This window comes from Hypanus sabinus, chromosome 23 (assembly GCF_030144855.1).
Source record: "Hypanus sabinus isolate sHypSab1 chromosome 23, sHypSab1.hap1, whole genome shotgun sequence".
Taxonomy (NCBI): Eukaryota; Metazoa; Chordata; class Chondrichthyes; order Myliobatiformes; family Dasyatidae; genus Hypanus; species Hypanus sabinus.
Genome location: NC_082728.1, coordinates 13,031,169 through 13,047,761, shown reverse-complemented (window position 1 = coordinate 13,047,761; position 16,593 = coordinate 13,031,169). Strand labels below are relative to the sequence as shown.

The window sequence follows — 16,593 nt, the reverse complement described above, 5'->3', positions numbered from 1 at the left end:
CCAGTTCTTTGCTTCATCCCACCCCCTCCGGTCTTCTCCTATCATTTCGCATTTCCCCCTTCCCCCACTACTTTCAAATCTCTTAGTATCTTTCCTTTCGGTTAGTCCTGACGAAGGGTCTCGGCCTGAAACGTCGACAGCGCTTCTCCCTATAGATGCTGCCTGGCCTGCTGTGTTCTACCAGCATTTTGTGTGTGTTGTTGTTTAAAAAAGTAGTCAGATAGTTTTCATGGATTCAATGTCCATTTAGAAATCGGACGGCAGAGGGGAAGAAGCTGTTCCTCAGCTGCAGAGTGTGTGCCTTCAGGCTTCTGTACCTCCTTCCCAATAGCAACAGTGTGAAGAGGGCATCTCCTGGGTGGCGGGAATCCTTAATGATGGACGCTGCCTTTCTAAGGCACTGCTCCTTGAAGATATCTTGGATACTATGGAGGCTGATACCCATGATGGAGCTGACTAATTTTACATGTTTCTGCAGCTTAGTTTGATCTTGTGCAGTAGGCACCCCCTCCCCTTTCGAGATGGTGATGCAGCCAGTCAGAATGCTCTCCACGGTACGTTTGTATAAGTTTTTGAGTGTCTTAGTTGACAGACAAATCTCCTAACGAAACATAGCCACGGTCTTGTCTTCTTTGTAGCTGCATCAATATGTTGCATCCAAATTAAGACCTCAGAGATACTGACACCTAGGATATTGACATCAGTCTATACACAAAGACTGATTGTAAGTACTTAAAGTGACACTAATTGCAGGAGTATCTGTACATAAGGTGACAGACAGGTAATAATATTGACAAAGAGACTCTTGACAAGAGGAAGGGCAGGTGCAAACACAGGACAGAGACCGTGTCAATATAGGCACGAGGTGTGGGGTGTAGGTACGAGGTAAACTTGTAAAGACCAACTGCAGAAGTATTTAAGCCATGATCACCCAGCTACCGTTGCAGTGGCTGGGGCACGTGATAAAGATGCCCCCATGTTGGCTACCCCGCAGTGTGTTATACGGCCAGTTACATCATGGTCAACGCTCAGCTGGAGGGCTGAAGAAGCCCTATATGGATCAGGTGAAGAATGGTTTAAGGAAGTGCAAGATCAGACCTGCAGACCTGGAGGATGTTGCTGCTGACCGTAACACTTGGCGACAGCTGTGTAGGGATGGGGTTCGTACTCTGGAGATGGAAAGAACAACCAGAAGACAGCATTAGAGAGCCAGGAGAAATGCAGCCATGGTTGCCATCACTACCACATTTACATGTCCCATCTGCAATAGAGCTTGTGGGTCCAGGATAGGACTGTATAGTCACCAAAGATCTCACCGTTAAAGGAGTGGATGTTGTCATTAGATTCGGTTGGAGAACCGAAGAAGAGATATGTGGATGGGTTATTGATGCTGAAAAGCTGTGGGGAAGCGCGACTGATGTGATTTTGTGGTGGGGAGGGGATGAGAGGGGTCCAGTTGAACTCATGTGGCTTGGTTTGAAGGTATACATGCTTTTGAACGGTTGCACTTTGAAACAAAACAAAGCTTGACTATTCTTAAGGTGGACCGACCATTTGATGCGGCGATTCAGTGGTTTGCAGTGCGCGTACAGAAGAGGGCCTCGCCCACATCACAAGCCGCAACTGCAACCCAACCTCCCGGAAACCTCCTGTTGCGCATGCGCGCGGCGGCAGCCCCGGGACGGCCGCGGGTTCGATGTCGGCGTCGGCTCCGGATCACGACGAGCAGCTGCTCCGGGACTGGGAGAGGTACAGGCAACGCTTTTCTTTAAATGCCACGGAACAAAAAAAAATAAAAAATAATAATATACTCCTCCCCACTTGAGATCATACAACGGCGCCCAGCAGACGGTGGTGGGAGGGCCTTCGAACGCAGTGCATTCTGGGAATTGTAGTGCAGTTCAAGGACTATAACTCCCAGAATGCTGTGCGCAGTGTGCTCCTCAGCTGTAAATCTGGGAGGAGAGGTTGAGCTGAAAATACAGGATATTTATAAAGAAAGGGGAATCTATGGGGCACCCCAGCCCAGCACAGGGACTGGCCATGTGGCCCACCATGCCAACCCTCTCTTATCAGATTCCAACATTTTCAGCCCTTTCACCCATCACCTCCCAGCTTCTGGCTTCATTCTTGCCCTCACCTGGACACCTCCTCCCAACATGTCCAACGTCTTTACCCCACCCTTCCTAGTGGTTCTCTCCCCTCTTCCCTTCAGTGCCAATGAAGCGTCTCGACCCAAAATGACGACTGGGCATTGCCACCCATAGACGCAGCATGAACCGCTGAGTTCCTCCGGCACATCAATCCTGGCGACCTGCACGTGGCCTACACCCCTCCAGCCCTTCCTGTACACGTAGCTGGATAAATGTCTCTTAAACATTTCTCTTGTCTCTGCTTCTGTCATTTCCACTGGCAGCACCCTCTGTTTAGAAAAAGTACCTGGTCCTCACATGTTCTTCAGGCTCTCCCACTCAACTGATGCGCTTTAGACCTTACAGGTTAATAAACAGACACCACCAATTAATGGAGAATATTGGCTGGGAAGAGCGTGCGAACAAACCAGAAGCAACAGCTCCTGGTTTTTCCAGAAGGTCGGGCTTCCGCAGTAAATTTTCCCGTATCCACGGGAACAGCACCATTACTGTGGTAGTATAGCAGTTAAAAATACCAGAACGATGGTCTGGATGCAATTTAAATTCTGTTAATAACCTGGAATTTGTGGGAGATTTAAAAAAAAACAAACTATCTTAGTAACATTGACTACAATGACAACCATTTTGTCATAAAAATTAATTTCATTGATTAACACAAGACTATTTACATCGGAGCAGAATTGGGCCATTCAGCCCATTGAGTCTCCATCATTCCATCGTGGTAGATTTATTATCCCTCTCAACCCCGCCTTTGCCCCATAACCTTTGACACCCTTATTAATCAACAACCTATCAACCTTTGCTTTAAGTATACCCACAGCTGTCTGTGGCGATGGATTCCACAGATTCACCACCCTCTGGCTAAAGAAATTCCTCCTCATCTCTGTTCTAAATGGACATCCCTCTATTCTGAGGCTGTGTATAGGAAACATCCTCCCCCGCATCTGGGCCTTTCAGGATTCAGTAGGTTTCAATGAGATCCCTCCTTATTCTTCTAAACTCCAGCGAGTACAGGACCAGAGCCATCAAATGTTCCTGGTATGTTAATACTTTAATTCCCGGGATCATTTGGGGGTGGGGTTAAGATTGCCATCCTTACGTATTCTGCATGGTATGTGACTCCAGTCACACCACATGGATTCTCAAATACGTAATCTCTACCCAGCTGTAGGGAGCCTCTCACCACCTCCTGTAGGGTCATTGGGTACGGGCAATACAGAATGGTTCTGTCAGTGACACAAGACATTCTGCAGATGCCCCTAATGCTTCTCCTCCTCCTCCCCTTTCTCCAATGATCCACTCTCCTCTCCTGTCAGATTCCTCTGTCACCAGCCCTTTACCTTTCCCACCCATCTGGCTTCACCTTTCACCTTTAACTATCTTCCTCCTCATCCCCGCAGCTTTTTAATCTGACGTCTTCCCCCTTCTTTCCAGTCCTGAAACGCCGACTGTTTATTAATTTCTGTAGATGCTGCCTGACTCGCTGAGATCCCCCAGCATTTTGTGAGCGCCACTCTGGTTCTATCAGTGAAGCTCAGATCCTGAGTGAATAAAGTGCAGAATTGCATGAATGGGCTTGCATACATGCTCCACTTTGATCTGTAGCCCTCTGTTTCCTGTCCGTCCTGTCTCTCTTGGGGCGATGACGTCGTCGTTTGAGTGTCCGGGCTACATTAGTAAAGTGGTACTCGGGTCTGTCACTGCTGGGTTTGTCTATGAGCATCTGTGTGAAATTGTTTATGTAAGATTTGCACACTAGCTTCCAGAGAGCTATCACAAGGAGTTGTTAAGCACCTGTTTCCTATCCTTCAGAGCTGTACGTTACAGCCAACATGCTGGACTCCTCCATCGAGGTATGCCTGTGTCCATTAGAGATAGAAGTCTTGTGGTTTACAGGTTTGGAGGTGTAGCCCTTGGAGTACTCAGTGTTGATTACGGACCTCATGTCGTCTCAGTGCATCAAGGTCAAATGTGGACAGAGAGGCCTCCTAATTACTGCCCTCAGAGTTTCTCAAAGTAACAAGGACCCAGGAAGTTCCCATAGTACTGCCATCACTGGTTGGAGGACTTCATTGGCTTACAGTGGGGGCGGGGGTGGCACAACTACTGATGGAGATGGAAGAGTCGTGAAGGATGTAGCTGCCACTTGAATCTGTGGAAGCATTAATGTGAAGGATGATGCTGATCTTGATTTCAACACCTTACCTGTTACAGATGCACGTGAAGAGTAATGACCACTATCTACTCTGCCCATACTTCTCGCTGCCTCTGTAGAGCAGGCGGATTAATCATAGACTCCGCCTGCCCCAGAGATTCTCTGGTATGGAAACGCCAGTGCCCAAGAACAGAAAAGCCATCCTACATAAAGTGGATGCCGCCCAGGAAAAGTCCTCCCCACCAGTGAGCTCCTCTACAAGGAGCACTGGCAGAAGAAAGCAGCCTCGATCATCAAGGACTCCCACCATTAAGGCCACGTAGCTTCATGCAGCTGCCATCTGGACCCTTAGGTCCCACACCATCAGGTGCAGGAACAGTTATTGTCCTACAACTATCAGCCTCCTAAAGTAGTGTGGACAATGTGTGTGTGTGTGTGAGAGAGAGAGAGAGATTTGCACAGTTTCTCTTCTTTTGCACATTGATTGTAAGTCACTGTGTGTTGTTTTTAATCGATACTGTCATGTTTCTCTGCTCTATTGTGAGTGCCCACAAGAAAATGAATCTCAGGGTTGTATATGGTGGCATAGACGTACATTGATAATAAATTTACTGTGAAGAGGGGGAAGAGAGGAGAAAACCGGAAAAGACAAAGCGCCAGGCTGAAGAATAGCTTTATCCTAATGAAAGGTTTCAGTGACTTTATTCCTTTCCATAGACTCTGAGTTCATCCACGTTTTGTGTGTGTTACTCTGGATTTGCAGCATCTCCAGACTCTCTTTTGTTCTATCCCACCGTTACCAGACACTTGAACAGACCTCTTATACGTTAAGGTGGATTCTCTACAATCTACCTGGTTATGATCTCACACTTTATCATTAACCTGCACTGCACTCTTTTGATAGCTTTTACACTTCATTCTGCCATTCTGTTTTTGCTTTACACGTTTTTCTAGCTCAATGCGCAGTGTTTTGATTTGACCTCTGTAAAGAGTATGCAAGTCAAGCTTTTCACATGCAACAATAATAAACCAATTCCAATCTGTCATTCTGTGCGGCCCTAGAGTTGTGCTGAATGGGCTGGATTCAGATGGATCTGGCAGTTCTAAACAGAGGCCATAGAATGCATAATTTCATAGCCTGGCATCTTCTTCATTCCTCTGTGGATCAACCCTGGTTTAACAGAGAGTGCCAGAAGACATATGATATGAAGTGATAGGCAGATATAAGGAAGATATACAGATATGAGGTATATGCCACACTGGAGGCTGTATTTCATTCAGAGTTTCTGGAGGTTTGGTATGTCAAAGATTCTAACAAATTTCTACACATGTACCATGGAGAGAGTTCTACTGGTGGCATCACCGTCTGGTATGGATGGGCCACTGCACAGGGTCGGAAAAAACTGCAGAGGTTTGGAAGTTCATCCAGCTCCATCATGGACACTAACCTTACCAACGTCGAGGACACCTTCAAAAGGCGATGCCTCAAAAAGGCGGCATCCATCATTAAGGACCCCCATCACCCAGGACATGTCCTCTTCCTATTACTACCATCAACGTGGAGGTACAGGAGTCTCAAGACACACAAGGTTTTAGAAAGGTATCTGCTCTGGATTCCCTCAAAGGCTAACGTATCCTTCCAGTGTATGTGGTGCCCAGCAATGATCAGGGTTCCTGATATGGCCTAACTAGGGTTTTTTTACCACAGTGTTAAGGCTTCTGTCCCACATTATTCTTGCCATAAAACAGAGAACTTCAGAGTTCACTGAATTAGAAGCTGTTTTCTGTGATTATACTTTTGGTTTTGTGCTACACCTTTGTAATTCTGTTTCTTCTCCCAAGTGTCACCCTGCCTGATTGACTGCAGAGGGATTTGATATGTGACTTTCTACATTAGATTTAAGACCTTACTTAAAAATACCGAACTGGCCAAATCCACTGTTAAAACACTAGTCAACTTCTCTCCGTAAAAGGGTCAACCTTATTCGCCGTAAACATTTTCATGTATTAGGAATTTGCTGTGGTGCATTGGCACAACACACAACACAAGACCACATGCCACAATTACAAAGAACAAAGAATCACAAAAAAGTTAGACCTGATACCTATCCTGATGAAGGGTTTTGCCTCAAATGTCGATTGTTTATTTCTCTCCAGGGACGCTGCCTGGCCTGCTTAGTTCACCAGTATTTTGTGTGTGTTGCTCTGAATTTACAGCATCCACAGAATCTCTTGAGTTTAAGACTTGGAATATTTTCTCCTTTGACTTTGGTGAATCACATTGACTTTGAACTTGAGGTGCTATTGACAGTACAGACTGACACTTTCTATGTTTGTTGCCTGTGGATGTCTTTGACAAATCCATCCTTCGTTGTGAATCCCAAGTGTCTTGTGAGCTGAGTAGCTTTCTGGGCTTTTTCTTTCCAAGGAGTTAAGAGTTAACCATAGTGCTGAGCTGTTGTATTGGTCAGATAAGGTAGTATAAAATTGAATGAAGACGTAGCACAAGCAATTCTGTAGGGCAAAACACACAAAGCACTGGAGGAACTTAGCATGTCAGGCATCATCTATGGAGAGGAATAAACACTGTGTGTTTCAAGCTGAGACCCTTAATCAAGGACTGGAAAGAAAGAGGGAAGAAGCCAGAATGAAGAGTGTTTGTCTTAGAATCATCTTTCTGATAGCTCAGGTCAAATTTCTTATACAAGGAAGTACATGTACGTAAAGATGCAAAGAAAACCTTCAATCCTGCAGCATCACCGGCAAAAGACATACAAGGCACAACATTCACAAGAAAAGCATACATTAAATTGTCTTATGAAGGTAACTTGAGTTAGCTGGGGCTTTTTTCTCTGGAGTAAAGGAGGATGAGAGGTGACCTGTTAGAGGTGCACAAGATGATAAGAGGCTTAGACAGAGAGGATAGCCGGAGCTTCCTCCAGGGCAGAAATGGCTAATACAAGGGGCATAATATTAAAGTGATTGGAAGGAAGTATGGGGGGGAGGGGGAGGATGTCAGAGTAAGTTCTATACAGAGAGAGGTGGGTCCTTGGAATGCTCTGCCAGGGGTGGTGGTAGAGGCATTTAGGAAACTCTTAGATAGGTAAATGGATGATAGAAAAACAGAGAATTACATAGGAGGGAAGGGTTAGAATTAATCTTAAAAGGTTAGCCCTGTACTGTGCTGGTTCTAAATGTAAATTATACAAGGAAGAACACAATTAGAACTAAAAATAATCAAAGTCCACTGTGGTGCAATGTGTTGCTGTACTGAGGTAGTGATTAGAATTGTGCAGATTGGTTCAAGAATCAAATGATTAAAGTGAAGTAATTGTACCATACTCACTGAAAATTCCCATGAACAATAAATGCAAGTAAAGGGTCTCTGTATTGGCTTTTCTAGTCATTGGCTCACTAATTTTGCTTGGTTCAGAATCTATTTTATAATGTTTGATTACATTTATTATTATAAATTATTTACATAATTTTCTTTGTTGCTTAAATATTCTTTGATTTCCTTCTGGCAGCCAGCAGGTGGAACTAAAGAAGCACGCGATTGACTACAACACCGAGGACTGGCAGAGCAACAAAGGCTTCGAAGGGTTAGAGCGTGTCGGAGGAGTGGATCTATCTTTCATCAAGGAAGATGAAGTTAATGCTTGTGCTTCATTGGTGGTTCTCAGTTATCCTGATCTCAAGGTAAAATGAAGCATTAAACCCAGAAAGGTTGTAATTGATCCATGCTCCAACTGTCACGTGTTGTCATTCATTGCAAAGGCCCGTCCTATTCTCTGTGGCAGCAGCAATTTGAACATTTTGAGCACCCCATGCCCTTCACAACGAGCCAGCCGGTGGAGTAGTGGCACCCTCACCGGACTCCGAGTCTTGTGGTCCCAGGTTCGAATTCAGCTGACTTCTGGCATGCTTTTCACCTTGTGCCGGGTTGAGTTGCTCGTAAAAATAAAAACAGACAAATGCTAAAGAAACGCAAGGTTGCTGGCCGATGCGCCATAAGGAACAACATGCCTTTCACAGGAGGAGAAACAGATGGTTGAAAGGCAAATGGGTTTGAGGAAGGGAGGAAGTGACTAACATGACCAACAAGGAACAGGAGCCTTAGGTCCCACACCATCAGGTCCAGGAACAGTTGGCTCCTGAACCAGCGTGGGTAGCTTCACTCATCTCAGCACAATGTACCAGCTCACTTTCAAGGAATCTACAACTCATGTTCTCAATGTTATTTATTTAGTATTTGCACTGTTTGCCTTCTTATTGCATTTTGATTGTGAATTTTTATGTGTAGTTTTTCATTGATTCTATTGTATCTCTTTGTTCTACTGTGAATGCCTGCAAGAACATGTATCTCAGGGTAGTATATGATGACACATGTGGCAATACAGTGCGGAGTAGGTCCTTCCTGCTCTTCGAGCCACGCCACTCCATCTACCCCACAGCCCCAGTTAACCCCAAGCTAATCACAGGACAATTTACAATCACCAATTAACCTACCTGGCACTTCTTTTTACTGTGGAAGGAAACGAGAGCACCCAGGGGGAAACCCACACATTCCATAGGGAGGAGGACAGAGAGTCCTTACAGAACGGCGCCGGAATTGAACTCTAAACTCTGGAACGTCCCGAGCTGCAGTGCTGTGGTGCCCAAGTACATGTACTTTGATAATATATTTTCTTTGAACTTTGATGAAAGAGTTTGATGAAAGCTCCAGAATGTTGTAGGTCAAAGCCTGGGTAGCAGTCGGAAGGCAGCGTGCACAGATCCAGCCGGAGCAACTACAATGAACACAAAAGAAAAGAGCTGGATCCACCAGTTAATAAAGTGCAGTATAACAGTATATACTTAGAATTTACTTCTGATTGTCGCATTTACCTTTTATATAATTTTGGGTAGAAGGATACCTTAGCAATTGGCATATTCTGAGTGCTCTGCTGATCTGATTGGACTGTGTTACTGTCTGGTTTGGCTATTAAAACAAAAACCATGCCAATTTAAACATTTCTTGCCCCAGGCAGTTAATCTGATCAATTATTCTAGTAAGCCATCCCCACTCTTCCCCCCCCCCCACAATCTATCACCTCAATCACTGCACTGCACTGTAAACACTTTAAACCACTTTTTATAATGCTATTTACATTGTAAGTACATGAATGTATTTTATGCATATTTTATTCCATATCCATATTTTAACTGCTAAGTACTTTTTATATATAATTCCTTTATTCTTATTATTGTTGAAAGCTGTTTTTTGTTGCATGCCGAACTCTGACCAGCACACCACAGCAAATTTGGAAAGCACGTAAGTGTCTATGGCGAATAAAGTTCATCCTTGATGCTGAATGACTTATCAGAAGTGAGCAAAATAAGATGATCATGGTAGCTGAGTGATAGTTTAACCATTAGCTGGAATCACAAGCCATTAATCCCTCATGTGTCCGCTACTGAGAGGTCCAATATGTGAAGATGTGGTAAGTCCACTGAGTTTGAACAATTGCACATTGACCAGAGAAGCTTATGTTTTCCTTTCAAACTTTGAAAATGACCTACATGTTAAATTTTTCTGGGCAGAATTACAACTCCGGAACATCAGTACAGTACCTCAGTACTGAGCTGTTAGAACAACATTGATCAGAATATCCTGCATTGTTAATTTGCTACAGCGACCTGTCATCTTGATCCATACTTTTAGCATTCAGCCAATCAGAATCTTGCTGCGTCAGCAATTATATAGTTAGCTCAACCTATTGAATCTGCAATCCTTTCTTATGGCTTGTTAGTTGGAATAGCACTAGGACTCTAAATATTAAAGTAATGAATATTTTGCCTTTGATTGGTCCACAAGAGAAAATATTTGGATTGATATTTTACCTAAATTAAAATTGGAATTAGTTTGTGTCTGGCAACACTACCATCTGAGTAATCACGGGTTAGGTATATTCTAATCCTGGAGTAGCCACCAAAATAACCTGCTCTTTAAACTGGATCCGTTTGCATGGTAGACAATTGCTTACTATTCCTCTCTGCACTTAGTGGAGCATCGGGCAGCAACCTTGCCGTTCATTTTGTCTGTTTTTTACGAGGCCGAGTTGCTAGCTCAACACTCGGCCAGCACGGATAGAAAACGTGCAAGGAGCCAGCTGGCTTTGAACCTGGGACCATTCCTCTATAAGTCTAGTGCTGATGCCACTACATCACTGGCCAGCTAAGGTAGACAATTGTATGTAAACTGTGCATGGGAAATTAAAGATATTATTTTAACTGACTTGTCTTGTGAGTTGTTCTTACAACTACAAAATAACACAAGTACACATCACTAGAGCAACAAATTATTGTTAAAAAAAAACTGAATATTGGAAGGACTGAAAGTTTTACAGAGGTATGAGTGATGAGATTGATAATTAGAGAGAGCACGCAAGTAGGACATATACTTAATCCCAGTAGGAGCCGTCATTCTGGGAAGATTTTTCTAACATCAACTCTATAGTTCATTGGAATTATTTGCAGAAAAAAATAATAATTCACAAGAGATTGCTCTAACATATTTAGCTTTTCCAATACAAAGGTATGTGGTATCCAAGCTAATTTTCACCATGTAAGTATCAGAAAATATTACATGATAAATTAATTAAAGAGGGTCATTGACAGACTATCAGAATCGGACCATACAGCTGTTTGTCTCCGCTGTTAGATGGGAGGAATTAATTCTGACTGTACACATAATTCTGAGATGACTGGAAAGGGAGAAGATGAAAAATACTCTTGGCTAGCTATAAATCAGGATGAAAAACAATGAATCAAACATTTTGGAAACAAGTCTTCAAAATGTGATTTTTCACGAGAAAGATTCAGAAAATAAAGCAGAATAAAGTGCTAGTCAGTATCTGTGGACAGAGAAACAAAGTAAACTTTTCAGGTTAAAGCCCCCTTGTCTTACCAGCAGTTTTTGTCCATTTCAGAATCTGCTGTTTTTCTTATTTTCATACAATAAGTCAACCTGTTTGTAGTAATTGTATAAATACATGTGCTAGTATTGGTTCATATTTTGTCAGAAGTTACCAAGATGCAGTGAAAAGTTTGTCTTGCATACTGTTCATACAGATCAAATCATTTACACAGTGCATCAAACTAGAATAAGATATAAAGAATAAAGTGTAATAGCTACTGAAAGAGATAAAGTGCAAGGCAGAGCGGAGGCTGTAGTGTAGTGGAGAGTGTATTGACTAGCCTTTGAACAGAAAATCCTACAAAAGGTAGTGGATTCAGCTCAGTACGTCACAGGTAAAGCCCTCCCAACCATTGTGCACATTTACATGAAATGCTGTCGTAGCATTTCATGTAGCATCTGCCATCAGAGATCCTCACCATGCAAGCCATGCTCTTTTCTCACTGCTGCCAGGGGGTAAAAGGTATAGGAGCCTCTGGACTCACACCACGTTCATGAACAGTTACTACCCTTCAGGATCTCCCTGTCTTCCACCCAGGTTTGTGATAATAATCATTATCACCTATTGTCCTTCGAGACAGATGAATGCCACCAACTACCCTTCAACCATCAGGCTCATGAAGAGAAGGGGATAACTACACTCACTTGCCCATTTATTGAGATGTTCACAAACCAATGATCTCACTTTAAGGACTATTTCCTTTATTTCATGTTCTCATTTATTTCTATTTATTTTTATTTGCATTTAAACTGTTTGCTGTCTTCTGCACTCTACTTGATCATCATTGATCCAGTTATTGTAACTATTCTATAGATTTGCTGAATATGCCTTCAGGAAAATGAATCTTAGGGTTGTATGTGGTGACATATATGTATTCTGATAATAAAATTTATTTTGAAATTTGAACTTTGAGGGCTGGTTTCTTCTCTCTGTGATATGATGTTTTAGATCAAATTGCATGCTGCTTCTCAGAAACCAGTAGTATGAGCATATGCCACTGAGGTTGCTAACATAGGAATCCTATCGAGTTAATATAAATTATCTCCATTTTCTTTTGTCCTTTTTGAAATCTGCAGTTACCTCTAAACCAGCAGTAGGTGGCAACAAAATTTAGAAATGCTGGAACAATTTATATCTTCTCAGCGTTTTCTTCCTTCACTGGTCTTGTTGGATACTGTTAATTTCAATTTAAGGAGTGAGTAAGTATAGAATAGGCGCTGGTTTTAGTTTCAAGATAGTTCATTTAAAACAATTTATCCTGTTATTTATTCCAGCCATTGTTAAAATTCTGAGCAGGATCATGTTGCAAACATCTACCAGATATTTCTGTAATGCCTAGGCAGCATAATCACCTTTTTTAATTACACTTAATAATTAACTCAAAACAAAAAAAATTAGAATTCAAAGAGAAAGGATAAGCTGTGACATGTCATAGAAACATAGAAATCTACAGCACGTTACAGGCCCTTCGGCCCACAATGTTGTGCCGACCATGTAACCTACTCTAGAAACTGTCTAGAATTTCCCTACTGCATAGGCCTCTATTTTACTAAGCTCCATGTACCTAAGAGTCTCTTAAAAGACCCTATTGTATCCGCCTCTACTACAGTTGCTGACACCACTCTGTGTGAAAATCTTACCTGTGACATCCCCCTTGTACCTACTTCATTGAAGATTTCACCATCCAGACATGCTCTCTTCTTGACGCTGCCTTCAGGAAGGAGGTACAGGCGCCTCAGGACCCACACCATCAGGTTCAGGAAGAGACTTTTCCCCCCTCAACCATGAGGTTCTAGAATCAGAAGGGATAACTTCACTCAGTCCTATGTTGAAATGTTTCCACAACCTAAGGGCTCTACGTCTCATATTCTCTATATTTATTATCTTTTTTCCCCTCTTTCTGTATTTGCACATCTTGTTGCTTTTGCACACTGGTTGTTTGTCCACCTTGTGTGTTGTTTTTGTTGATTCTATTGGGTTTCTGTAGTTACTGTGAATGCCTGCAAGTAAATGAATCTCAGAATTGTATATGGTGACATATGTGTACTTTGATAATAATTTACTTTGGACCTTACAGATGCTCAGTGATCTAGCCTTATGCTTTTATTTTGCATTTACATACTTTACAGTTTCTGTTTCTTATTATGATCCCCTTTTTAGTGAAGGTTTGATGAAGGAAACTGTACACTGATGTTGCACTGTGGAATGAAAGAACACCAGCATTCCATGAAAGTGAGTCACTGAATTTCCCTGCATGAAGGGCTGTGCTCAAATTAACTAAAATTCCTCAAAGATACTGTATTCTACAGGGTAATACAGATGAAAGAAACCATGGAGTTGGTGTTTGACATTGAAATAATTAATTTTACATGAAAAGCAGTGGAGAAAATATCTACAGTACATTTAAAAGTTGCAAACAACCTTTGCTGCTAACACTTCTGCTACAGTAGCTATATATATCAATAGGAGTTTGAGGAGATTCAGTATGACACCAAAGACCTTAGCAAATTTCTATTGATGTTCTGTGAAGAGCATTTTAACCGGTTGCAGCACTGTCTGGTATGGAGGGGCCACTGCACATGATCGGAAAAATCTGCAGAGGGTTGTAAACTCAGCCAGCTCCATCACGGGCAGCAGCCTGCCCACCATCAAGGACATCTTCAAAAGGCAATGCCTCTAAAAGGTGGCATCCATCATTAAGGACCCCCACCTCCCAGAATGTGCCATCTTCTCATTACCACCATCATGGTGGAGGAACAGCAGTGTGAAGACACTCAACATTTTAGGAATGGCATCTTCCCCTCTGCCATCAGATTTCTAAACAGACAATGGACTCAAGAACAATTTTTTGTTCTCCTTTGCACTACTTACTTATTTTTTATATATTTCTTATTATAATTCATAGAAAATATTATGTATTGCAGTATATTGCTGCTGCAAAACAACAGATTTCGTGATGCATGCCAGTGATAATAAACCTGATTTTGCTTCAGATTCTGATTTGAACAGCATTGGTTGTTATTTGTTGAAGAGATGGCTCCTTGAACTTTCATTGTTCGTTCTACATTCAATGTTTTAAGACATGAATGTGCCCCTATGAACGCTGTGAACAAATATGCAGGAAGAATCGCATTATTCAAACATTCAATATTCGTCATTGCCATTTCAATTTTGTTTTGTCTCCGTACTGCTCAGGTAGTCTATGAAGAGTGCCAGATGGTTTGTCTGACTGCCCCTTATATCCCTGGCTTTTTGGCTTTTCGGGAGACACCTTTCTTGGAAGAAGCTGTGAAAAGACTGCAGCGTAAAGATCCAAGCCTTCTCCCTCAGGTAAAATCAGCTTGTTAGAAATATAATCCTTGATGGAACTGCCTGAAGCAGATCTCCTTAACACAACAATTCCAAAATAGCAAAGTTATATAATTTTGTTTTTAAAACAACTGCTGCACTTAATGCTTCTCAGAGTGGTAACCACAATCAAAATAGAATTTCGTAAGTATTAAACCAACCCAGTTTTATTAATTTTACTTCGGATCACATACATAAAACATAGAAACATAGAAAACCTACAGCACAACACAGGCCCTTTGGCCTACAAAGTTATGCGGAACATGTCCCTACCTCAGAAATTACTAGGCTTACCTATAGCCCTCTATGTTTCTAAGCTTCATGTACCTATCCAAAAGTCTCTTAAAAGACCCTATCTTATCTGCCTCCACCACCGTTGCCAGCAGCCCATTCCACGCACTCACCACTCTCTATTCCAAAAGATTTAAAATAGCTAACAGTCTCACTTTTACCTTTTGAAATCCATTGGGAAAGTCATTTTGATAGCTATTGTTTACACTGTCACTTTCTAGATTTCACTAATTCAATATAGTCCTTACAAAATGGCACATCATATTATAATTAATAGTTGAGTTTAGAGAATTCCTAACATATGGTAAAATTTGAAAGCTATCTCTGTTTGCATTTTAAAAACAGTTTCAATTTCAAAATTAATTTATTACCAGAATACAAAATATGTACTTTATACAGAGGCTTCACGTTAACATAGCAGTTTGCCTAACATTATTACATTGTCAACGGCCAGGGTTCAGTTACTGCTGCTGTTTGTAAGGAGCTTGTATGTTCTCCCCTTGACTGCATGGGTATCCTCTGGGTGCTCCAGTTCCCTCCCACATTCCAAAGACTTACAGGTTATTAGGTTATTAGGACATGGGTGCAATTGGGTGGTGCAGAAATTTGTACTGGAGGGATACTACCATGCTGTATCTCTAAATATCAAATTATGATACCATATACTACCGAAAGATTCATTTTCTTGCAGGTGTTTACAGGGAAATAAAGAAATACATTAAAATTTATTTTAAAATTGTACATAAGCAATTACGTACAACTAACCAAACTGCAATAGAAGACAAATCATGCAAATAATAACAAAAAGTAAATAAATAATATTGAGAACACAAGTTGCAGAGTCCTTGAGAGTGAGTTTGTAGGTGGAGAAGACAGTTCAGTGTTGAGGTGAGTGAAGTTACGATGGTACATGTCTTTAATTGGGCAAGGATTCCTTAGGAGTTTGCGAAGATTTGACGTGACATCTAAATATATAGGTGATTGTTTTGAAGGAGGTTTATTGATGTCGTTTGATCAATTAAAAAATAAATATAAAATATGAAACAACACTCTTTTCTGTTATTTTCAATTAAAGGCTTATTTACGAGAAAAGCTGGGTCAAACAATGTTGATGCCAAAACCTAGTGAAATAGAAATATTAATTCAAAAAGGAAAAATTAAAAAATTTACATCTTGTATGTACAATTTGATTCAAAAGCAGACAATTAAATCAGGAATTCATAAATCAAGACAAAAATGGGAATCTGATTTGAATGTTAAAATTGATGGAAAAAGCTGGTCAAGATTATGTTCTGATAGTATGATAAATACAATAAAAATGTTCGACTTAGATTAGTACAATATAATTTACATCAATTATATATAACACCACAGAAAATAAATAGATTAAATTCAAATATGTCTGACCAATGTTTTCGATGTAATCAAGAAATTGGTACTTTTTTACATTCTACTTGGTCTTGTTTTAAAATTCAACCATTTTGGATAAATCTAAGACTTTTATTGGAACAAATTACTGGAGTACAACTCCCACATAGTCCAATATTATTTTTATTAGGAGATATTGAAGGGACAATACCGAAGTATCAGAAAAAATTTATAAAAATTGCATTGGCAGTAGCCAAAAAAGTTATCGCAGTTACTTGGAAATCTGATTTATATTTAACTATGGATCGTTGGAATAATG

General features: G+C 41.3%; 1 protein-coding gene across 9 annotated transcripts in view; it reads left to right on the top strand.

The window, feature by feature from the left end:
- The first annotated feature begins 1,627 nt into the window (after window positions 1-1,627).
- Window positions 1,628-16,593, top strand: part of LOC132379976 (endonuclease V-like) — a 160,367-nt gene continuing 145,401 nt past the window's right edge. For all 9 annotated transcript variants that reach the window (XM_059948401.1, XM_059948394.1, XM_059948395.1 and 6 more), the window contains exons 1-3: window positions 1,628-1,749; window positions 7,836-8,007; window positions 14,463-14,597. In XM_059948401.1, coding sequence (XP_059804384.1) covers window positions 1,697-1,749; window positions 7,836-8,007; window positions 14,463-14,597 — 360 coding nt within the window. In that variant the 5' untranslated portion in view covers window positions 1,628-1,696. The remainder of the gene's footprint in view (window positions 1,750-7,835; window positions 8,008-14,462; window positions 14,598-16,593) is intronic.